The sequence below is a fragment of the Tachysurus fulvidraco genome, chromosome 2 (genome assembly GCF_022655615.1).
Source record: "Tachysurus fulvidraco isolate hzauxx_2018 chromosome 2, HZAU_PFXX_2.0, whole genome shotgun sequence".
Lineage (NCBI taxonomy): Eukaryota > Metazoa > Chordata > Actinopteri > Siluriformes > Bagridae > Tachysurus > Tachysurus fulvidraco.
This window is the reverse complement of record NC_062519.1, coordinates 23,688,483-23,708,867: the sequence shown is the minus strand read 5'-3', so window position 1 is coordinate 23,708,867 and position 20,385 is coordinate 23,688,483. Positions and strand designations below refer to the sequence as shown.

At 39.3% G+C, this 20,385-nt stretch overlaps 1 protein-coding gene across 7 annotated transcripts in view; it reads right to left on the bottom strand.

The window, feature by feature from the left end:
* The window catches only part of pde4cb (phosphodiesterase 4C, cAMP-specific b), a 67,552-nt gene that overhangs the window by 17,457 nt on the left and 29,710 nt on the right, over positions 1-20,385 (bottom strand). The window contains exon 1 of one of the 7 annotated variants that reach the window (XM_047810562.1): positions 18,370-18,779. The exons of 4 other annotated variants lie outside the window; for them this stretch is intronic. In XM_047810562.1, coding sequence (XP_047666518.1) covers positions 18,370-18,581 — 212 coding nt within the window. In that variant the 5' untranslated portion in view covers positions 18,582-18,779. Of the gene's footprint in view, positions 1-3,892; positions 4,822-13,520; positions 14,307-18,369; positions 18,780-20,385 lie in introns of those variants that run through there. 2 more of the 7 variants (XM_047810568.1, XM_047810567.1) reach the window with 2 other exon arrangements.

Sequence of the window (20,385 nt, the reverse complement as noted above, 5' to 3'; positions counted from 1 at the left end):
TGAAAACAAGGAGATCAAATTAGTATAAAAAAAAATGCTGAGATACTAACAGTATGACCATCATTCAGAAATTGGAAATGTGAAATATAGGAGTAGGCGTACGATTTTACCCCAACATGGCTTTCTGAAATACTCTGTCAAGTTAGTTATTTTACTAATGCAGTTAGGATAACTGGCAAAGATGATAATTGTTCATGATTATGACTGTAAACTTGACTCAGTAATCTTGTCATCTTAGCACATATTAGCTAACTGGCATTAGCAGCCAAGATGATAAAAAAAAAAATTTCTTTAAAAATCCTTTAAGTATTCCTGTCAGGTTAGCTCTTGATTGCTATCTGTACTGTATTAGCTGCAAAAATGATTAATTATAAATATAATAATAATAATAATAATAATAATAATAATAACAATACTACTACTACTACTACTACTACTACTACTACTACTAATAATAATAATAATTATTATTATTATTATTATACTTTATTTATAAAACACTTTAAAAACAGCCACAGAGAACCATAAAATATTGATAATGAAATAAATAAATACATAAATAAATAATAATAAATCTAATAATAATAAACAGCAGTTAATAATTTATGCTTGTACAAAAGCCAGGGAATAAAAATATATTTAAGTTGTTTTTAAACATGGAAACAGTGGATGCCTGTCTGATGTGTGGAGGCAAATTGTTCTATAGCCTAGGGGCAGCAACAGAGAAGGCTCGGTCCTCTCTGAGCTCCTTCTTTGATCGTCGGGTGTCAAGGAGTATTTGATCAGCTGACCTGAGCGAACGGGCAGTAATGTAGGGGTGAAGCAGTTCAGTCAGGCACGACAGGGTGAGGCCATTTAAAGATTTAAACACAAATAAAAGAACTTTAAATTGAACGCTAAGGTACACAGGCAGCCAGTGGACTGAGGCCAAAATCTGTGTAACGTGGTCGTATTTCCATGCACCAGTTAAAAGATGTGCAGCAGCATTTTTGACCGGTTGAAGACGAGACGAAGAAGACTGGCTATAGTCCAATATAAAGTGCATTACGGTAATCAAGCCGGGATGTAATAAAGGCATGGATTACCATCTCAAATTGTTGCCTGGACACCAGGGGTTTTATTTTTGCCAAGTGCAAGGTGAAAGAAACTGGACTTCACCTCTGCACCAATTTGGCTATTCAATTTAAGATCTGCGTCCATTTTAAAGCCAAGATTAGTTATCAGGGACCCTAATTAAATAATTAAAATGATTCAAATTTGAATATAAAATCCCCTCAGTAATCTTGTCAGGTTCACTCGTCTTAGGTAGCTGACTTGCTAAGAGACGAATGTTTAAAAATATGTACCGAAGCTAATTTGGTTGCTTATAACCCTTTAGTGACTTGTAAGCCTTTAACACTCACAGCTAATCATTTCTAATGCAATTATTGTGTTTTCCACACTACAAATATGCAAATTTGTTGTACATTATAAATATGGTTTCAATGCATTTGGAGTAGTGTTGAACTATTATTTTATGCAGATTATAATGCTAAGACCAAAAAAACAGATCCACTATTTGCATTTAGAAATGTAGATTACAGACAGGTTATATGATTTTTGTAACCTAATTATTAATACCTTATGTTACTTCGTAGCTGTAAGTGAGACAACGTTTGAAAATTTCTTACACCAATGCCTTTTCCCCCCTAATGTCAATGGTATTATACGTGGAAAAAAACAGCAGTGCATGTCAGAATACCATAGACACAATATGTTATAGACACCGCTTATAATACCATATGGAATCGATATGCTTAAAGTACATTGTATTTTCACAAGTAATTATAAGTAAGTGTATAATGCCTTAATAACATGGTTATGAATGTGTCCTTTTATACTACATACAGTATGCTCGTTATACAAGTATCTTATGACTGCTGATGCCTAGATTACTGTATATAGATTTAAAATTGATTCTCATTAACGATTTATGCATACAGCTTTAAATATCCTCAAGTATTTTGAATTTCAATGTAAGGCTGTGCGAAACTTTCACTGGAATCCGCACCTTGCATAAGCGTCCTCTTAATAGTTCAGCTGTAAACCTAGAGGCAAACATAGTCTTTGACCAGCGGATTACATTAAATGGTGGCTTCAAAAAAATGCCTGTAACACTCACTCACTACACACACACACTTATTTTTTTTTTTTGAGAAACGGTTAGAGAAGCTGTGACCACAAACGCCTGTGTCACCATGCACAGCTCTCGCGTTGACGTCATTTGTGGCTCCGTTTGCACTCCTATCAGAGATAAACAAGCACAACAGCGTTGGATGTGCCTGAGATAAGAAAGTAATGTATTTATGACTGTGTTTTAACTATTACTCCAAAACAACTCCAATGAGCCAATCTGGATATTAACGGTGGAATATTTGAGCTGATATCGAGGCTATGATATCAGTCAACAAGTACTTCTTTAAAAAAAATAAATAAATAAATGGTGGTACAATGCTTTGTATGCAGCTTTGGCCTTGTTTCAGCAGGTTGCAGCAAACCTGCAAGCATGCATAAAGACATTCCATCGGGTTGAACGCAGACGTATGAAAAAGACAATTCCTGGTGCTTGTTTCCTGCCATTGAAAACATACAATCGCTTCTTAAGGAATCCGCTCCCGAACGGCTCCCCTCAGTGTCATTTCTGTACAACATGGGCCTTCTTCAACAACAGGAAATGACACAAATGCATTTATTAGAGCTCCTTATGAGACATGATATGCTGAATCATAGTAGTGTTCGATTCAAAAAGCAACTCTTTCTCATTGGGTTCTAGCCTTTACTGTGCATAACTGAAGCATGTTATTATCTGGCATGTTATTACATGTAGTTTAAAAAGAACAGATAAAGCCTTAAAAAAAAGGTCACACTTGCTTCTTGTAAACATTAATGGTTGTGTAATACTTTCTGTAGACTATAATATTATTATCAACTACAGGAAGTGAGTTAATAATAAGAAATCATGAATTAGTATTATTTATTTCAAAGGAAGCAATAAGTTCTGGTTGTCCTTCGTTCCACAGATCTAAAGCGCTACCTTACTAGACATATCTGAGCATTAAACAACAACAGGATTGTTTTTCTGCAGCTTTAATAAAGACTGAAAGGAGACATGGTGTGCATGCTGGGGTAAAAAAAAACATCTACACGCTTTGTTTCACAGATATGGTCCGGTGTGTTTTGAGTTTAGACTCAGATCTGTTCATGGAGACCCTGCTGAGCCTGAGAGTCAGGCTCATGGAGAGCACAGCATATGGACTTTAACTGTATAGAGAGGAAGACAACAGAAGGTGGTAAAATCTGGTTAGAAACAGCAGGATTAGTCTCACTTCCTGCTTGTCACTGAGGTCCTTTATTACCTTGTACAGTATAGAATCAATATATAAAGCATGTATATGTTAAAAAAACAAAAACAAATGTGTATAAAGGAACCTAAATGACACAAGATCATGAAAAATCAAACTATTACTTTGAAAACATGTGAGAATTTTCATGAACTGTGTGTTTGTGAAAATCCTGCGCACAAACTCGTCAAGTGCAAGACTCAGACTTGTTAAACTAAACTCATTACACTCATTTTGAACACAATCTTTCCAGTATGGCGACCAAAAGGACGTTCCCTATAACAGGTAAGAAGGTGTGTGGCTTCTGTGTTCACCTGCTGCATATATTTACATGCCAGAGCACCGAAGTGACCTGAAAGCTCAGCTTCTATTTTACACCGTTCACAGAAAGCATAAGCGACAAAGCGTAAAAAAACAGGAACGGATATTACCAAATAGCAAGTTTAAACTGCACGTGTGATTTTTTTTATCCCCTGTGGTTTCACTGAAAGAAAAAGAGGGAAAAGAATTACCGCCTGCGTTTCTGCAAGATGTCGATTGGACGGTTTACCGCGCATGGGGATCCGTAGATATTCCCATTTCGGACTTTGAAAGCCCTGTCAGCCGGAGTGAGAAAGACACAGTTAGTCGGCAAACTCATAGCTCCTTCTATTCTGAAATACTTTCTTGCACTTCCCGGGTGTTTGTCCACTGGTTGCACTCTTTAGCTTTTCCCTACATGTTCCCATACCCTCTTGAAACCACACATGGGTCCCATCTCTGGCAAGTCACAAATGCAGAAGCCCCAGTCGCATGAATAATCGACTCCCTTTGAAGCCTCGACACTGAACGTTTCTTCTGATTTCAGCATTCATCCCTCCTCTAGAAAAGCAGGTTGATAGACCCGAGCTCTTTCGGCCGTGCTTGTCGTCTCTGAGCTGTGTGTGTCACATGTTTTTTCCTTCTCTTCCTGAAATTAGGCTTTTTGTGCGATTCCTGTGGTAACCCTTTTTTGTGCAAAGCACAGCCCACTGGTTTACATATGCAGGATGAAACGCAGAGCTTTAAAGAAAGATCTAACACCATCCAGACAGAGGAGTGAAAAAAGCACCGGCTTTCCTCTTTGCCACCACTCTTCCTGTGTTATTGTGTGGAACCGTTAGTGTTCTTGATCTTCACGCCATTTTCCCGCTATTTCCTGCATGTCTTTTTATCTTTTGATTTCTTCAGCAGTACTTATTTCCAAGCCCCCGTCTTCCCCTCTCTCAGCTCAGCCCAGAGCTGACAGCTGAAGTCATTTGCGAATCTCTCCCTGCCCTGATATAGCGTGTATGTGTGTCTGTTTGCGGCTGTGTGCACGTGTTTTAGCGTTCTTGAACCAGTGCCAGTTGAACAGTGAGGTCACAGCACTGAAACAGGGGGGAGGACCCACAGGATGAGAGGCTCCAGTCTTCCTGGAAAGTCTCCAGTGTTAACTCTTTGAAGAAAAAGTACTGCTGGGTAGAAGGGGTAGAAGATAACACTTACATGCGCTCTCTCTCTCTCTCTCTCTCTCTCTCTCTCTCTCTCTCTCTCTCTCTCTCTCTCTCTCTCTCTCATTCTCACGGTCTCTCTCTCACTCTCTCTCATTCTCACTCTCTCTCTCTCGCTCTCTCTCTCTCACACTCTCACTCATTCTCACACTCTCTCTCTCTCTCTCTCTCTCTCTCTCATTCTCAATGGGGCGCGCGCGCACGCGCGCGCAGTGCGCAAGCGCGCAGGCACGCACGCAGCGCGCACCGGCGCGCGCGGCACGAGCACGCAGCGCACGCACGCGCGCGCGCGCGCTCGAGCGCGCAGGCGCACACGCACGCGAGCAGGCGCACGGGACGCGCGCGCGCGGGCGCGCGCGCAGTCGCACGCGCGCGCGCGCGGAGCTTCAGGCACGCACGCGCACACTGCGCGCGCGCTTGCACCCACGCACGTCAGGCGCACACGCGCGCGTGCGCGGGCGCGGGCGCGCGCGCGCGCGCTCGCTTCGCGCGCGCACGCAGGCGCACTACTCGCGGGCGCGGGCGCGCGCGCACGCGCGGCCGCGCGCGCGCGCGCGCGGCGCACACACACACACACACACGCAGGCGCGCGCGTGGAAGCGCGGCGCGCGGTCGCGCGCGCACTGCTGCTCGCTCACTCAGCGCACACGCGAGCAGGCGACGCGCGCGGCGCGGCGCGCGACGCACTCAAGCGGCGGCGCGCGCGCAGGCGCACAGGGCGCGCGGCCCTCTAGCGCGCGCGCACTCGCAGCGCGCGCACCAACACGCGCGCGCTCGCTCGCGCGCGCGCGCGCGCGCGGCGCTCGCACACACACACACACGCAGGTCGCGCTGCGCGCGCGCGCTCTCTCTCTCTCTCACACACACACACACTCATTCCTTCTCTCTCTCTCTCTCTCTCTCTCTCTCTCTCTCTCACACACACACACACACTCATTCTCTCTGTATCTCGCTCACTCTCTCACTCTCTCACCACACCACACCACACCACACCACAAGGCCTAAACTACATGTTTCAACAAAGTCAGTTCATGACATGACCGGCTGCTTAACTTGGATCAATCATAAATCAATACCTTAATTAAAATAAAAACTAACACCAGTGCAGGTCACCTTCATGCTCATGCAAATCATTGACTGGCACAGAGGGAAGGAGTTGTGTACAGGGCTGACTGTTTAATTACATGATGGGACTTTAGTTCCCCGGGGCTGAAATAGAGCCCTGCTGAAATTAGAATAAATATTTGCTTAGTCAGAAGTGTTAGTGGGGCTTATAGGGGTGTCTTTCTCCTTTGTGGCTCGAAGCCTAACATGTACTGGAGTGCAGATTCATACGGACAACACTAAAACATATACAGTACACCATCTCGACCAAATATGACCCTAGTAGATTTAGTGTTTATTGTTGTCTTTCTTTCACATGCACCTCTTTCTCTCTGTCTCTTACACGTCAAAGTTTTTTGACATATTTTTTTATCCTGCTTCATTGCTGTGTACCACATTATACGATTTTTTAAAAACTAATCATTTATTGGACATGGAATATCGTTATTCCTTGTAGCAGGACAAAGTTTAATTTCAAAGATACTTCATATATTGGTGTATCAATCTAGCTTATTTGTAGTAATCTCAATTCTGATGTCTCTGGAATCATTAGATATAAATACATGACTGCGCAAATTCTCTACATTTGATAGTTCAGTAAACAAAGCGTTAAAAGGCGACAATAAACATGATCCGAGACCACAATGGTCTGAGTATATACAAAAAAATTCTCTTCCATGACTAAGGGAATAGCGCCACCTAGTGTGTCATAGCGCCATCAATTTCTTTAGGTGCATGGTACTTTAAAAAAAGCTAAATTTAAAATAAATGTAATGTAATGCATTTCATTAAAAAAAATCATAATTAAAATTATAAGTATATTATAGTCAGCATACTTAAAAATATAATTTCATAATAATAATTATGAAAATAATTCTAAATAATCTTCCTAAGTAGAAAATTAAATAATTTTTTTTATCCATAATTTAGCCATATAATTAAAAAACTTTCTGAAGTCACAATTAAGACATGGCATATGAGATCTCTGAAACATGTAAAGAAGCTAAAAATCAAAAATATACCATAAAAACACAGCAACTGAAAGTATGCAATTTCATCAAAAGCTATTAAGACCAGGGATAATAAATGTTAAAGGAATAAAAAAATAATAATGCTGAATGACAACATGAACAACATCCCTCTGAATTGTTCAAGAGGGTGAAAATATTATTTTAGAAAGTGTACATTTCTTGATTTCTCAAACAAAAAGGCACCTACAGTAAAAGATTTTTTTAGGCCAAACTTCCTGTCCAGAGTTTTGTCACTTCCTGTACATGTGACCTAGATATATCCAGGTTTCTATAAAAAAAAAGCAGGAGCATCAGTGCAGAAAGCATTCTCTCTACAATTCTGCAAACTACAACAAACAAAATGCACACACATCTGGTGAAATGCTGTGCTTGGTTTTGTTCATACACAATGCTTCCTGTAAGCAAAATATGTAAAGTGCTTTATTATGTATTACTTTAATTCGGTCAAACCGGTTTCCAAATGAAGTGGAAAAAGAAAAATACAGTGCACGTCATTACAGGTTTTTACATATAAAATGTAATTTCTTTTAATAGCTTTGACACCATGGGGATAAATACATCTGTAAGCAAGTTTTCTGATATTTCTTTATAATTAATTATCCAACAATAACTAATTCATTATTTTTTGTTTGTTTGTTTGTTTGTTTTTTTTAAAAGATACTTTTGGAATCATGGTGAGAAATATCACTAATAGAAAGTATAACACAGACAGTCAGGCTGAGTAGAAAACACGAGAGACGGAAATCTCCTAAAAATAAAGACAAACTTCAAAACCTACTTACTGGAACATATATGTTAAGGTTGTCCCTGATTAGATTACAGTGGCTTTCATAATTATTGACCCCCTTGAATTTTACACTTTCACATTTTGCAGTATAAAAAACTAGATTTAATTTGTGTAACTAGGATTCATGTCCTACAACATAAATATATATATATGTACACACGCACGCACGCACGCACACACACACACGCACACACACACACACACGCGCGCACACACACACACACACACACACACACACACACGCGCGCACACACACACACACACACACACACACACACACACACACACACACACACACACACACACACACACACTAGCCCAGAAAACAAAACAAAACAAAAAAATTCAAATAAGTATGTTCCATGTTGTGACACTAACTTGCATAAGAACTAATTAAAAAAATCCAACAAAATTAAAACACTTTTAAAACACACCATGATTTTTGGATTTTTAAAATAATTTATGATTATACCGTATTTATACCGTATTTATATTGAATTGTATGCATTATATTTGGTGAGCCAGATCATTCGCACCAGATTATTTCTTTTTACTTATCCAAGCGACTGTAGATTACATGCATTGCGTTTGATATTTAAAAATAAATAATATAAAAAAGTGTTTTTTATTAGGTTCATTTCATAAAGCCATTTAGTTCTCATCATATCTTCAGTGTGATGAGAGAATGAAAATCGTGCCCTCATCTGACAGTGACTTGCTAAACAGATGCGAGATGTTTTTTTCTTCTTCTTCTTATCTTCTCACTTACTAGTTAAATGCTGTATTGCAGTTAATTTACCTTTACATGGTGGCATTTAGTAGCTGTCTCGAGACTATTAATAGGCATGTCTGAATACTCTGATATGAAAATACATTTGATATTTTACAGCATTATAAAATCTCCAGCAATTTCTTATGTAGGTATCAGAGTTCACAATTCGACCAGAAGGGGTCAGTAAACAAACCAATACCTTTCCATTAGAGTTTTTATTAAACACTTTAATGTCCGTTAAATAGTTATATATTTATGGATACAGCTTTCATGCTGTCGCATTATAACTATAACAGTCTATTATTGGTTTTGTGCTAGTGAAAGTACTGTATGTAAAGTACACGCTGTACAGTATGTATGTTACGATAACCATATGAGAGAGCGAGTCAGAGAGAGAAAGAGAGAGAGAGAGAGAGAGAGAGAGAGAGAGAGAGAGAGAGCAACTGAGCGAAAGAAAGAGAGAGCAGAATAAATATAATGTGCAATGGATTTGTTCATTAGGGATCAATTGGGAGGTCAACCATGCGGTGACCCGGGATGGAGCATTGACGCAGGCAGACACTGTAATCACACTGCTGCCTGCACTCTGGGAACTGTTCCAGACGCTGGATATTTTAGGACCAGTCACACACTCTGTTATCATTTTATTAATCGCCTCCTTTTCCCCTAGTACACACTAAGTATGAAGAAGCATGCGTTCGTGTTCGTGTATGAACTTTCAGATGAATCAGCATGTTCTGTAGTAATTCATTATATGCAATCTACCTATCTAGTAACACTGTGGTCTCTTAAACACATAATGCTCTTCTATATCAGCTAGCCTAGTAGTTAAGGTGTTAATAATTTCATTATTAAGCAGTAGATTGTGAGCTCAAATCCCAGTTCCACCAACCTGCCACTGCTGGCACCCTGAGCAATGTCGCAGTTGTTGTTATATAAAATATGATATAAAATATAAGTCGCTCTGGTTAAGGCTGTCTGGCAAATGCTGTAAATGTAAATACAATGCACGATAATCACTGCTGTGTGAGGAAATGTGGGAATGCAACATATCTGTACTTAGAGCCTTAGGAATTGTGTAGCATTACTAAAGTGTTCCACTAATAATTTGCCTAATAATAATTTCATTCATTCATTCATTTTCTACCGCTTATCTGAACTTCTCGGGTCACGGGGAGCCTGTGCCTATCTCAGGCGTCATCGGGCATCGAGGCAGGATACACCCTGGACGGAGTGCCAACCCATCGCAGGGCACACACACAATCACACACTATGGACAATTTTCCAGAGATGCCAATCAACCTACCATGCATGTCTTTGGACCGGGAGAGGAAACCGGAGTACCCGGAGGAAACCCCCGAGGCACGGGGAGAACATGCAAACTCCACACACGGGAATCGAACCCCCAACCCTGGAGGTGTGAGGCAAACGTGCTAACCATTAAGCCACCGTTGCCCCCTCGGTCAGATATGATGACCATATTTCATGTAACATGGACATACAGCATTCATTCATTCATCCTTAGTAACTGCCTGGGCAGGACTACTGTATAGAAAGAAGATACTGCAAGCAAGTACAAACAAAACAAACAAATCTCAATGAACCATTATGAATGTAGTAGAATTGACAGACTAACATTCGGCATGTAACAACTCCTGATAAGGATAGGTAAAAAGAGAAGAAGAACAGGGTGTATGTCTGGACATGATTGCACAGAAAACCTTGACTCACATCTTATTTGAACTGGACCTGGAGAATAAAGATATAATCTGATTATCTGGAGTAATTACAAGCTGATAGAAAGTCTACATTAACTCAAATAACCACTTTTATACAGTGTCTAAGCTTAAAACAATTATAATTCTGATCCTGATTGAATTTCAGAATTCATCGTTTCCATTTGTCAAGCCTAGTAAATTCTCCTTTTAATTTGTTAACGGCATGAACATCTGTCTGTTGAGAATACACTGGGGACTATCCAAATAAAGTGGAACCTAATGTTCAGGATTGTTTTTATCTGATGGAACAGTAACCGTGCAGCAAAGATCTTTATAAGGACAGAGTGAAGCAGTGAGACAACAGAGCGCTTGAAATCTCAAGCTACTATCTCTCGACTGACTCCTATCTCTCAACTTGATTCTCTCTCTCTCTCTCTTTCTCTCTCCTTCACATTCTCTTGGGCCACAACGATGACGTGAATCACTGTGGGAATTCAAACCAAGACCTTGAAACTATTCTCTGAACAGTTTGTTCAAAAATATATCTGAACCCTTATGAGCTCTTTATTCATGTCCAAGCCTTATAAGCCTTCATTTCCAAACTTTAAGCATGAACAATGATGCATAATAATTACTGCTGCTTATTTACTTCCCTGTTTGCTGACTCAATGTCTCTGTAGTTGTGTGGCAACTCTAAAGGAATCACTGTCCTCTCCTGGGCTGGGTAATTAACTCAGAGGCTCATGGTGCGCAAGTCGATACGCTTTGATGCATTTGAATCTGTGACATCAGCACATCTGGAGGGGATTAGAGAAGGAAATGGGATCTGGAGAGAGTTAGTGGGTCTGCCTTTCTCTAAAAAAGGCCAAATCTAAGAATAACCAGGCTGGGTTTGGCCAGTTTATTATTACATTTGCCTGTTTTACTTCTGAAGTAACAGAGACGGGGTGTCCTCTTCATCCTGTCAGCACTACATTCAAAGTACATTTCAGATCTCAGGTGTCAAACTTCAAAGGATGCTTCAGGCCTTGTTCTGGTTGTATACGGCCACATCCGGCATGGCAAACATGGTAAAATTCTCCCATTCTAAGAAATAAACTGACTAATTGATTAAAGTCTCTGTGAAATGGCTTGATAGCTGATGTGATTTGATATGAAATGGATAAGTTTGAGATATGACAATCCCCTGCTCAATCTACACATCTTAGTAATGTAGGTAAACATGAAGCGAGCCGTTGAGAGCTTTTTATCAACTGGAACTGTAACAAGGTAAAAAAAAAAAAACACAGCTGCTGTTAACCAGGTAGAGAAATGTTACAGCTGCTAACAGGCTAATGTTTTAGCTTAATTATGACTACTTTTATATGGCATCTAATTGGACAAATATGTAGATTTAGATAAATATGCACTTTTAAAAAGATTAATATAACATCATAAGTGATGAACTATGAAATTAAATCAAATGAAATTTAATGGTACATTAATTAGTTTATTAATTTTGCAGCACTTGAAAACAAATCAGTGACTATTTATTTATTTGTTTGTTTGTTTATATAGGTATGTATCTATGTATACGTCTTCGATCCATCCACTGTATCTGCTGCTCCATACAATGTTACAGGGCAGCTGAACATAGACAAAGTGAAATTGAACTGAATTCTGCCCTCTTCCACATACAGATGCTTCGATGATCTATTGATGCTCTGATTGACAGGGGAGATGGTAACGCCATCCAGTTTCATTAAAATTCGATTCAGTTTTAGTTGTATATTGCTTTTAACAATGGCCATTGTCTCAAAGCTGCTTTACCAAACATAAGGAATATAGTAGAAAAAGTTCAAGATAAATATTATTCAAAAGTTCAAGATTACTATTAGACTTATATTTAATTGCGTTTGTATTTATCCACAATGAACAAGCCTGAGGCATTTGAGGTGACTGTGCCAAGGACAAACTCCCTTAGATGGTAGAGGAAGACACCTTGAGAGGAACCAGACTCAAAAGGAACCTCATTTGGGTGACACTGGAGGGTGTGATTATAATTTGTTATAAACACCAGAGAGCTTTATTTTTGGTATATTTATTACCAGATTTTATTTAACATATCCCCATCCTTGTGGCTGTAGATGGCTATGGCTCTTACCTTCGATCTCCACTCATCTCACTATTGTGCTACAGTATGTTGGAGCCACTAAAAATTTGATCTTAAAAGTAAGTATTTTTGATACTTTGACTTAGCCGCGTATTCTTAACAAGAATAGTGTAGATGGTCCCCAGCTCTGGGCATTTTACATTTTTGTATTCTGATGTAATTAAAGTCAACTGTATAAATGCTTTGAGGAAATACTCAAACCCTTTATACACTGATTGAAAATGAAGGGGGAAAAATTTTTGACAAAACACTTGTCACTTTGTGAAAATATTCTTAGACATGGCCCAGGAAAGAAAGCGTTTCCTCCTCATGCCTACACAAATGTTTTTTTTCTGCATGATTTTTGCATACATTTTGCATGTATTTTCCGAGTATCTGTGGCACCATGGGAACTTAAAACGAGGCACGACGAGGACAACACTGCGCTTTGTGTCAAAATAGCACAAGCACATTGGATGTTTTCTCTGAATCTGACATCACAGCATTCTCGGCTGTGCCAGGCTGACAGTGGGACCGTGGTGTGTATGTCATTATCCTCAGCAAACCCTCCCCCCAAAAGCCCCGGACCCACAGGCGCTAACGCCAAAGGCGCTGACAGCAGCCTAGCATTGATCTCCATCTCCACACAGCCCATACAGCAGTAGGCACGCATGCAAACAAAGCAAACAAACTGTGAGCTGATTAGCATCAAGGTTTTACAGTTGGATGGAAATAGGTCAAATGGATCAGCAATTCAAAGGGGAAAAAATAAAAACATTAGAAGGACATGTAAATAAAACCGTAATAATCGAAGGAGACAGTGGATTTTCCCTGTGACACACTTCCACTTACTTCATATTGTAAAGCGGTTCATTCACTCAGCAAGGGAAAGTGAACCGAACCATAAACACAGTGTATCTTGTCATGAGGTTTCACACGTTTGTCCACTTTCGCAAGAGTAAAGAGATCAAAATTAAAGAGGTTTAAAACAGCAATGGATGGGAACATGCCAGTGTAAAGCTCTTAGAAATAACAATTAAAATAACCGTGATGACACATGAAAACAACCGCTAAAAAAAAGCATACCCAATGCAGGAGTGTCTTCTTCGTCCTGAGCCGAAGTTAAACAGAGAACTTTTACGGAATAAGCGAAGATCTTTGTGCATCATTCCAACTTTCAGATGACCACACAGAGAGTTTAATTACCAAGAGATTACAGACGTGCACTCTGTAGCGTTCCTCTGATCAAGACACACATTGTGAAGCCCCGCCAAAACTGTTTGGATGATCCAAGAGAAGCACGAGGTCAAGACTCAGTCAGGTAGTGTGTCCGAGTCCAGCCGAATGACTCTCAGTGCTTCAGCTGAACATTCTGTTGTGCTCCAAGTTGTTCATGATGTATTCTAAAAAACACAAGTCAACTCCAAATCCAGGCAAAGGTTTACATCGTCTCTTAGTCCTGACCGGGAACTTTCTCAACACAGGACTGTTTGCATACGAGCGTCACAAACTTGTCAACAATCCTTTTCCTTTTTCCCCCAAAGCATGTGAAAGTGATGGGACGAAAATACAAAACGAGTTTTATGGAGCGTCGACCTTGTTCCTCAGCACAGAGAATTGCCTGATCCCAGGAGACGTCCACTAGGGGTATGAGGTCCTGCTAAATTTCCATATTTGTTTTGCTCGGGCTGTGTATCCAAAGTTGGAAAACAGCAAAGGCTTAGGATTATATAATAGAAATGACAAAAGGCGACAATCTCTCTCTCTTTTTTTTGTCCATGACCAGTTGCACATATTTGAGAGTCACTAAACGGTAGAAACACTTTAAGCCTAAAGCCGCGGTGCACTGTCACATTGTGTCTGAGCGTGTGTGTGAGTGTGTGTGTGTATATGTGAGTTCTGACTTGTCGGAGCCAGCACTGGGTGTCTCCTCTTTGCCTGCCTACACTGGCCCAGCTTAACACACTGAAGCGTGTTACATCCCCATGAGGCAATAGCAAAACACACACACATACACGCACACACACAAACACCCACCCATCTGCCCGCAAACCCCCACAAAAAACAACCAATTCAATCACCCAGACAACCACACACACACACACACACACACACACACACACACACACACACACACACACACACACACACACACACACACCTTTGACTGACATAATTAATACTGTTCTATAGTACAATACATCTACTGTAGCAATAACTGTAAATGTAGTCCTAAAAATCTATACAAGTAAGAGTAAATAAGTCATTTGGTAAAACCCTACTAAAGTAATTACTTTACAAATTATTTATATTTCCCTTTGTCAACTTTTAACTTTTATACAGGAAAACTTAAGTTACCTGGCTAGAAAAATGAGCCAATGTGCTATTGCTGTTTCAGTAGCTGGCTAGCTGAAGCTAATTCATATCCTGAGCATTATCTTTAAGCTGTAGTTGCACTTCCATATATTTAACACAGCAAGCGAGCATCGAATCTAGTGACCACTGAAGTGACATCTTAAGTTTAACACCATGTTCATTTTATAAAACAAAATGATCTGGTGAGCTAGTCGAGCTCGCTCAGCTAGCTAATGGCAGTGGTTGATGAAATGTGATAGCTCTATGGATTTTGGCTGGCATAACCTACAGAGCAGAACCACACGGTTTCCTTTCAAGGATTTAAAACTAAAGATAATTTACAGTATATGTTTGGCCAGTTGATATGTTATTTCTTCACTATCTCAGACATTGCTGCATTTGACCAAGAATTTGGTACCTGAGGTGCAGAATTTTAAAACAAAACTTCTTTGAAATGGCTCTTTTTGAGGTTCATTCTTACATAGAAGATAGTACATGAATTTTGTGCGCTAACTGAGAGTATTGCACATTCCAGCTCTGATCTGTCCTCCATATTACTCGTTTCAATGGAATTTCTCACCCACCTCTACGTCATCCTGTTCATAGGAAAATACCTTTAGGTTTTGGTTTTAACTAAAATGCAGATTGGTTTGTCAGTGAAACACGTTTGCTGATGAGATTAAAAGACTGCGCTTTGTCCTTTATCTGAACTGGATTCCAATAATTCCTTTTTAAACAAGGCGACATACTGTATACACATTGTAAGAACTGACTAAGCCAGACAGACACACGCACACGTACGGTACACATACGGTTAGAAAGGAAACTCTTTAGGAGGGGAAAGATGTACTCAAAACAGAAAGGATTTTTTTTATAATAATGATCTGTGGGAAAATGACAGAGGAAATGACATTAAGATATTAAGAAGTATTGGTCTTGTGTTTACATGTCCACCATTAAAGATACTTTAAAGATAGTACAAAGTGAAAGTTAACTGATATTAGAAGTCAGGAAGTGTCTATAACTATACGCTTATGTCAAGTAATGTACTGTACATCATTCAGTTCACTGGAAAAGTTAATACGGTTAAAGTAGAATTTATGTCTTCATCTGACTTCCTAATCCAAACAGATCCTTTGAGTTTGTATGAATTTTCGTGAGCTCGGTTTATTATTATCATTGAAAATGAATCAAGTCATTTTAAAGAATTGAGAACTTTGTGTTGAGTTTTTTGTGTCTGATTCATCAGAGTGTTTATTAAGTTTCTGTACGGTTCTGACAAAAGTGCTACGTTCGAAACAAATGACAAGTTTCCAGTGAAGTGCTGGTTCGGATACCTTATCGTTTCTATAGTAACAGCTAACTCACAGAGACTAAAATATACAGGTTAAAAAAAACATGCATTTTAAAGCACAGGATTCTACTTTAAAACTCCTACCAGTGAAGGCACATACAGTACAGTACTGTATGTAAGAGGTTTCTTTGATAGCTGTACTCAGGTCTGATTAAGTGTTGTGATATCACACGACGTGTCTTGGCCTTGATCTGCAAAAAATCTGACATCATTCTGAAAAATTGTAAGCTGCTCAGGATATCCATCCTGCATATCAGAATACGCAGTTTGCCTGATTGCAGAATCTGCAGAATCGTGAACTCCTGAAAAGCACTGATCTATACAGTATGCTGACTTGTTTATGGACTATAGCTCTTCCATTATGCACGAGTTCGCTTGTGGATTGGTGAAACTTGGTGGATTTGTACAGTAGCATTGCTCAGAACAGTGACACTGACTCTTCCTACATAAACATTTCTATATACCGTATATGACACAAGAAGAAAGTAGCCAACTGTTAAAAAGGAACAGCTAGCATCTAGTAGTCATGTCTATCTTGATAGCTGGCACTCTTTACGAGTTTCCACTGAAGAAGCAAATGCTCTCTTTATCTTTTTCTGACACTAGAGCTTATCAGTGAAAATGGCAGCTAAGAGGAAACATGCAGTTTAAGTGCTACTCTGGAGTTGTCCTGTTTATCAGACTTGGCACATTTTTTCATGGTGTGTTGTGTGATTTATATGAATGAACATTTTATATTGTGTATTAATATCTTCGTCAAAAAACACAGTGAAAATTAATTTCGAGGTTGATTATTTTATCACTATTAAGCTATGGACAGAAATGAGCTTTTAGCCTTGCCTTGTAATATCTCCAGCTCTTCCTTCAGCATCTCCAGTAATCTATGGTTATACTTTTAATACACGGATCTTCCGGTTTAAAGAAACCTTTCCATTACTTCTCCTTCATGTATGGTTAATACTGTACGAGAATCATACCACAAATGGTTCTCCTTCAAATGATGTTCATCATCCACTTCCATTCTGTTAATTCACAACTAAAATCTCATTGTTCTTAATCTATTTTGGTCCCATGAACAGTTTAGAATGAGTTCTAGCAGCTGGAATGCTCAATGCAACAATGAACGGCTTTCCTCTAAATCTTTTGGCTCTTATTCCCTTCAGACATTTTTGACCCTGATTCTGATGACGAATGAGAACACTTGTACATAAGTATGTAAATAGTGTGGAGTTGATATGTGTGAGAAAGATTTAAGAGGTAAATAAATCAGAGATGATATCAGATACTGATGTTAATGAGGAAAAAAGATCTGCACAATGACTGATCCTGTTGTTTCTTACGACGGCATATATTTATATTGGGCATAAAGCCATTTTTCATCCTCAATTAATTCCATTATAGATTTCCATATGATATTCTGGACAATCTGATGGTCATGACCTCGGTGAAAAGAAAGAAAGAAAAAAAAACACCTCTTATGTAAGATTACATGGAAACTGTTTTACTAGTATCTGTGCAATGGAAATGTTTATATGAGGAGTAGAGACACGTCTGTAAAATTGTACTCAAGTAGAGTTACATTGTCTGCAAAGGCAGATTGATGGACTGCTGCATTTATCATTTGTTTATTGAAAGTTTCCTTAAAAAAAAAAAGCCTTTTAATTGAGGCTTTAAAAAAAAAAAAAAAACTGCCACTGCCAATGCTTGATGACATTACCTGTTTAATGCACTAAAAACTCTATAAACTATTTTAAATAGCTCATTTACAAATAGTTATAATATTAATATGAGAGAATAAGTAAGACTTCATGAAAGCTTGGGTACTGTAGATCTTTTTTTCTTCAGATCCAGATGAGATGGGCAAAACAGCCTGCTGATAAAGTGTCCCTAGTGAACACTGAACTCTAACACCTGAGGCAGAAGAAAAGGTCTGAACCTAACACAAAACAAAAGACTCTTTTCTTTGCTCCATATAATGGCTTGTTGCAGAAACACGTCTTCTGCTTTTACCAGCAGAATACCTAAGCAACACCACAGAGTCTTGTGCCTGCAAGCTTCCTCGTGATGCTCAAAGCTGCATGATATGCAGAAGAGGACCGGCAATGTGACGCTGATCGCAACAAAGGCCCTACATATTTCAAATCATCTGAATAAGATGACCACGCTGCGGATCTTTCATGTGAAGAACGTCTGCTCTTAGGGCAAAAGTTGTGTAAGAGGCAATACCTGGGTGTATAGGCTAGAGTGAAGCGTCTCTGGAGGACAATACTGCGGTTCATCAGAAGTTTCCTGAAGAGCACAGGCGAGTTGCGTGGAGAGTTGCGTGGAGACAGTTTTGTGTTCGGGGATTCGCACGGTGAACCTCCTAAGGATCTCGGTTTCAGCTTGATAGCCTGGGCTGTGATTACAGAGCTGTCCTCTTCTTGTGTCCCACTCATGGTCCCTAATTTCTTTGATCTCCTCCAGACTGAACTAAACCCGATGTATATTCGAGACTTTCCTTGATCTTATCCTTAGAAACTCCAGGAAGCCTGCACAAGCTCCCATGAAAGCTTTACAAAGTGTCAAACGGGAATTTAGTTGTTCTCCAGAGATCCCATGTCAGATTCAGGATGGTCTCACCTAACGCACAGGAGCTGCTGAGTAGTTATGACAGACAGACACACATACACACACACACACACACACACACACGAATGTAGCTCATTGCCTACCATCCATTCCTGGTGCTATTTACATTAGAAGAGTTCACTCCCTCCCCATGCCTAAATATGGCCAGATAAATTACTGGGAGGTTAGGCTGCATGAGTTGGGAGGTTGCGGTTGGAGAAAATTAGGGAGGAGAGATGGTGGACAAGATGAAGGGGTGGCTTGGCCTGGAAGCCCACAAAGGACTGCATGGTTGAAGTAAAAGGGAATCATTTCCTTTCTCAGCCTGTGTGTATATAAACATTAACCACCATCTCCCCCATTTCTGAAGGGCCTGTAGAACTGAACTTTCCAAACTGCTGGCCTGTCTTAGGTCACAACACACACTTCCTCCCAGACTATGGTCTGCCTTGCCAGAGTGCTAGCAACAGACACTCAGTCATATGAGAGTGGAAAAAAAAAAAAAAAAGAGAAAGTAAAGAGCAGCTGTGGAGTCATAATGGTGTGATGTACAGTATGAGGCCTTCCTCAATTTACGTATTTTACTATAAGATGCTGTTTTTCTAACATCTTATGTTATTTATTTGTTCAATGTATGTTTCATTGTCCCCATACCTATCCTTTATAATAGTAGGCCTTATATAGTAAATTATACACTATGCGAATAGGTGTACAGTCTAGATACCGGTCAATAGGAAAGCCAATAAGACAACCTCGTTGCACAACTGTATACAGCTCCACATTTCATAAAAATGATCGATTCCATGATGGACCTTAAATGATAGTAATATATGCAGTTATTTACAGGGACCTCCCATTGACATTGACAATACAAACGAACAAACTGCTATCCTTGTAAAATGATATTATTATATTATTACACTAGATTTCTCTCAGCTTTGGAACATTTCCGGTTTCCCTGAAGTATAAAGACAAGGTTACACACACAGAAAATCCTTTCCTCATTCATTGCCAAAGAGCTTCCTCAGAAATAAACAGACGATGAATCCCAGAAATGTGAATTTTTGGCAGCAAGTGTAATATTCGTAAAATCGTAAACCCTGTTGAAAATAAGCGATATAAATTTAAAAGTGAATATGTGATATAAATATCTTAAGAATGGAATTCAAACAATAATAAGAGTAATCATGAAACATTCAGTAAATGTTAATTGTAATAATTTTGTCATTTAAATTTTGAAGTAGAATATCGTGCTTAAGTTAAGTTAATTACGCAGGATGACATTTTTGCTCATTGTCGTTAGGGGCAATAATTCTGGAGCCCATCGTATTTGGTAAAGCTATAGAATTTTTTTGTTAAAAATATAATTTTTGAGTTAATTCCTTAGATGATTTGTGAGTCACCCTGATGATCCTGATGATCGATGCCAAGGTTCATCACAATTCAGCTTTAGACATGAAAGAGGTAAGACAACAGAGTGACAGACAGGATCCTTCAGCCAATCAGGGCACAGAAAGAGAGTAAACGTTTGAGATTGTAAATTAAAATGTAACGAGAGTCAATTTAATATTATATTATAAGGAACACATGAATAATTGTTGAAGGAATCCTTGTAGAGTGCTCCTGATGGTC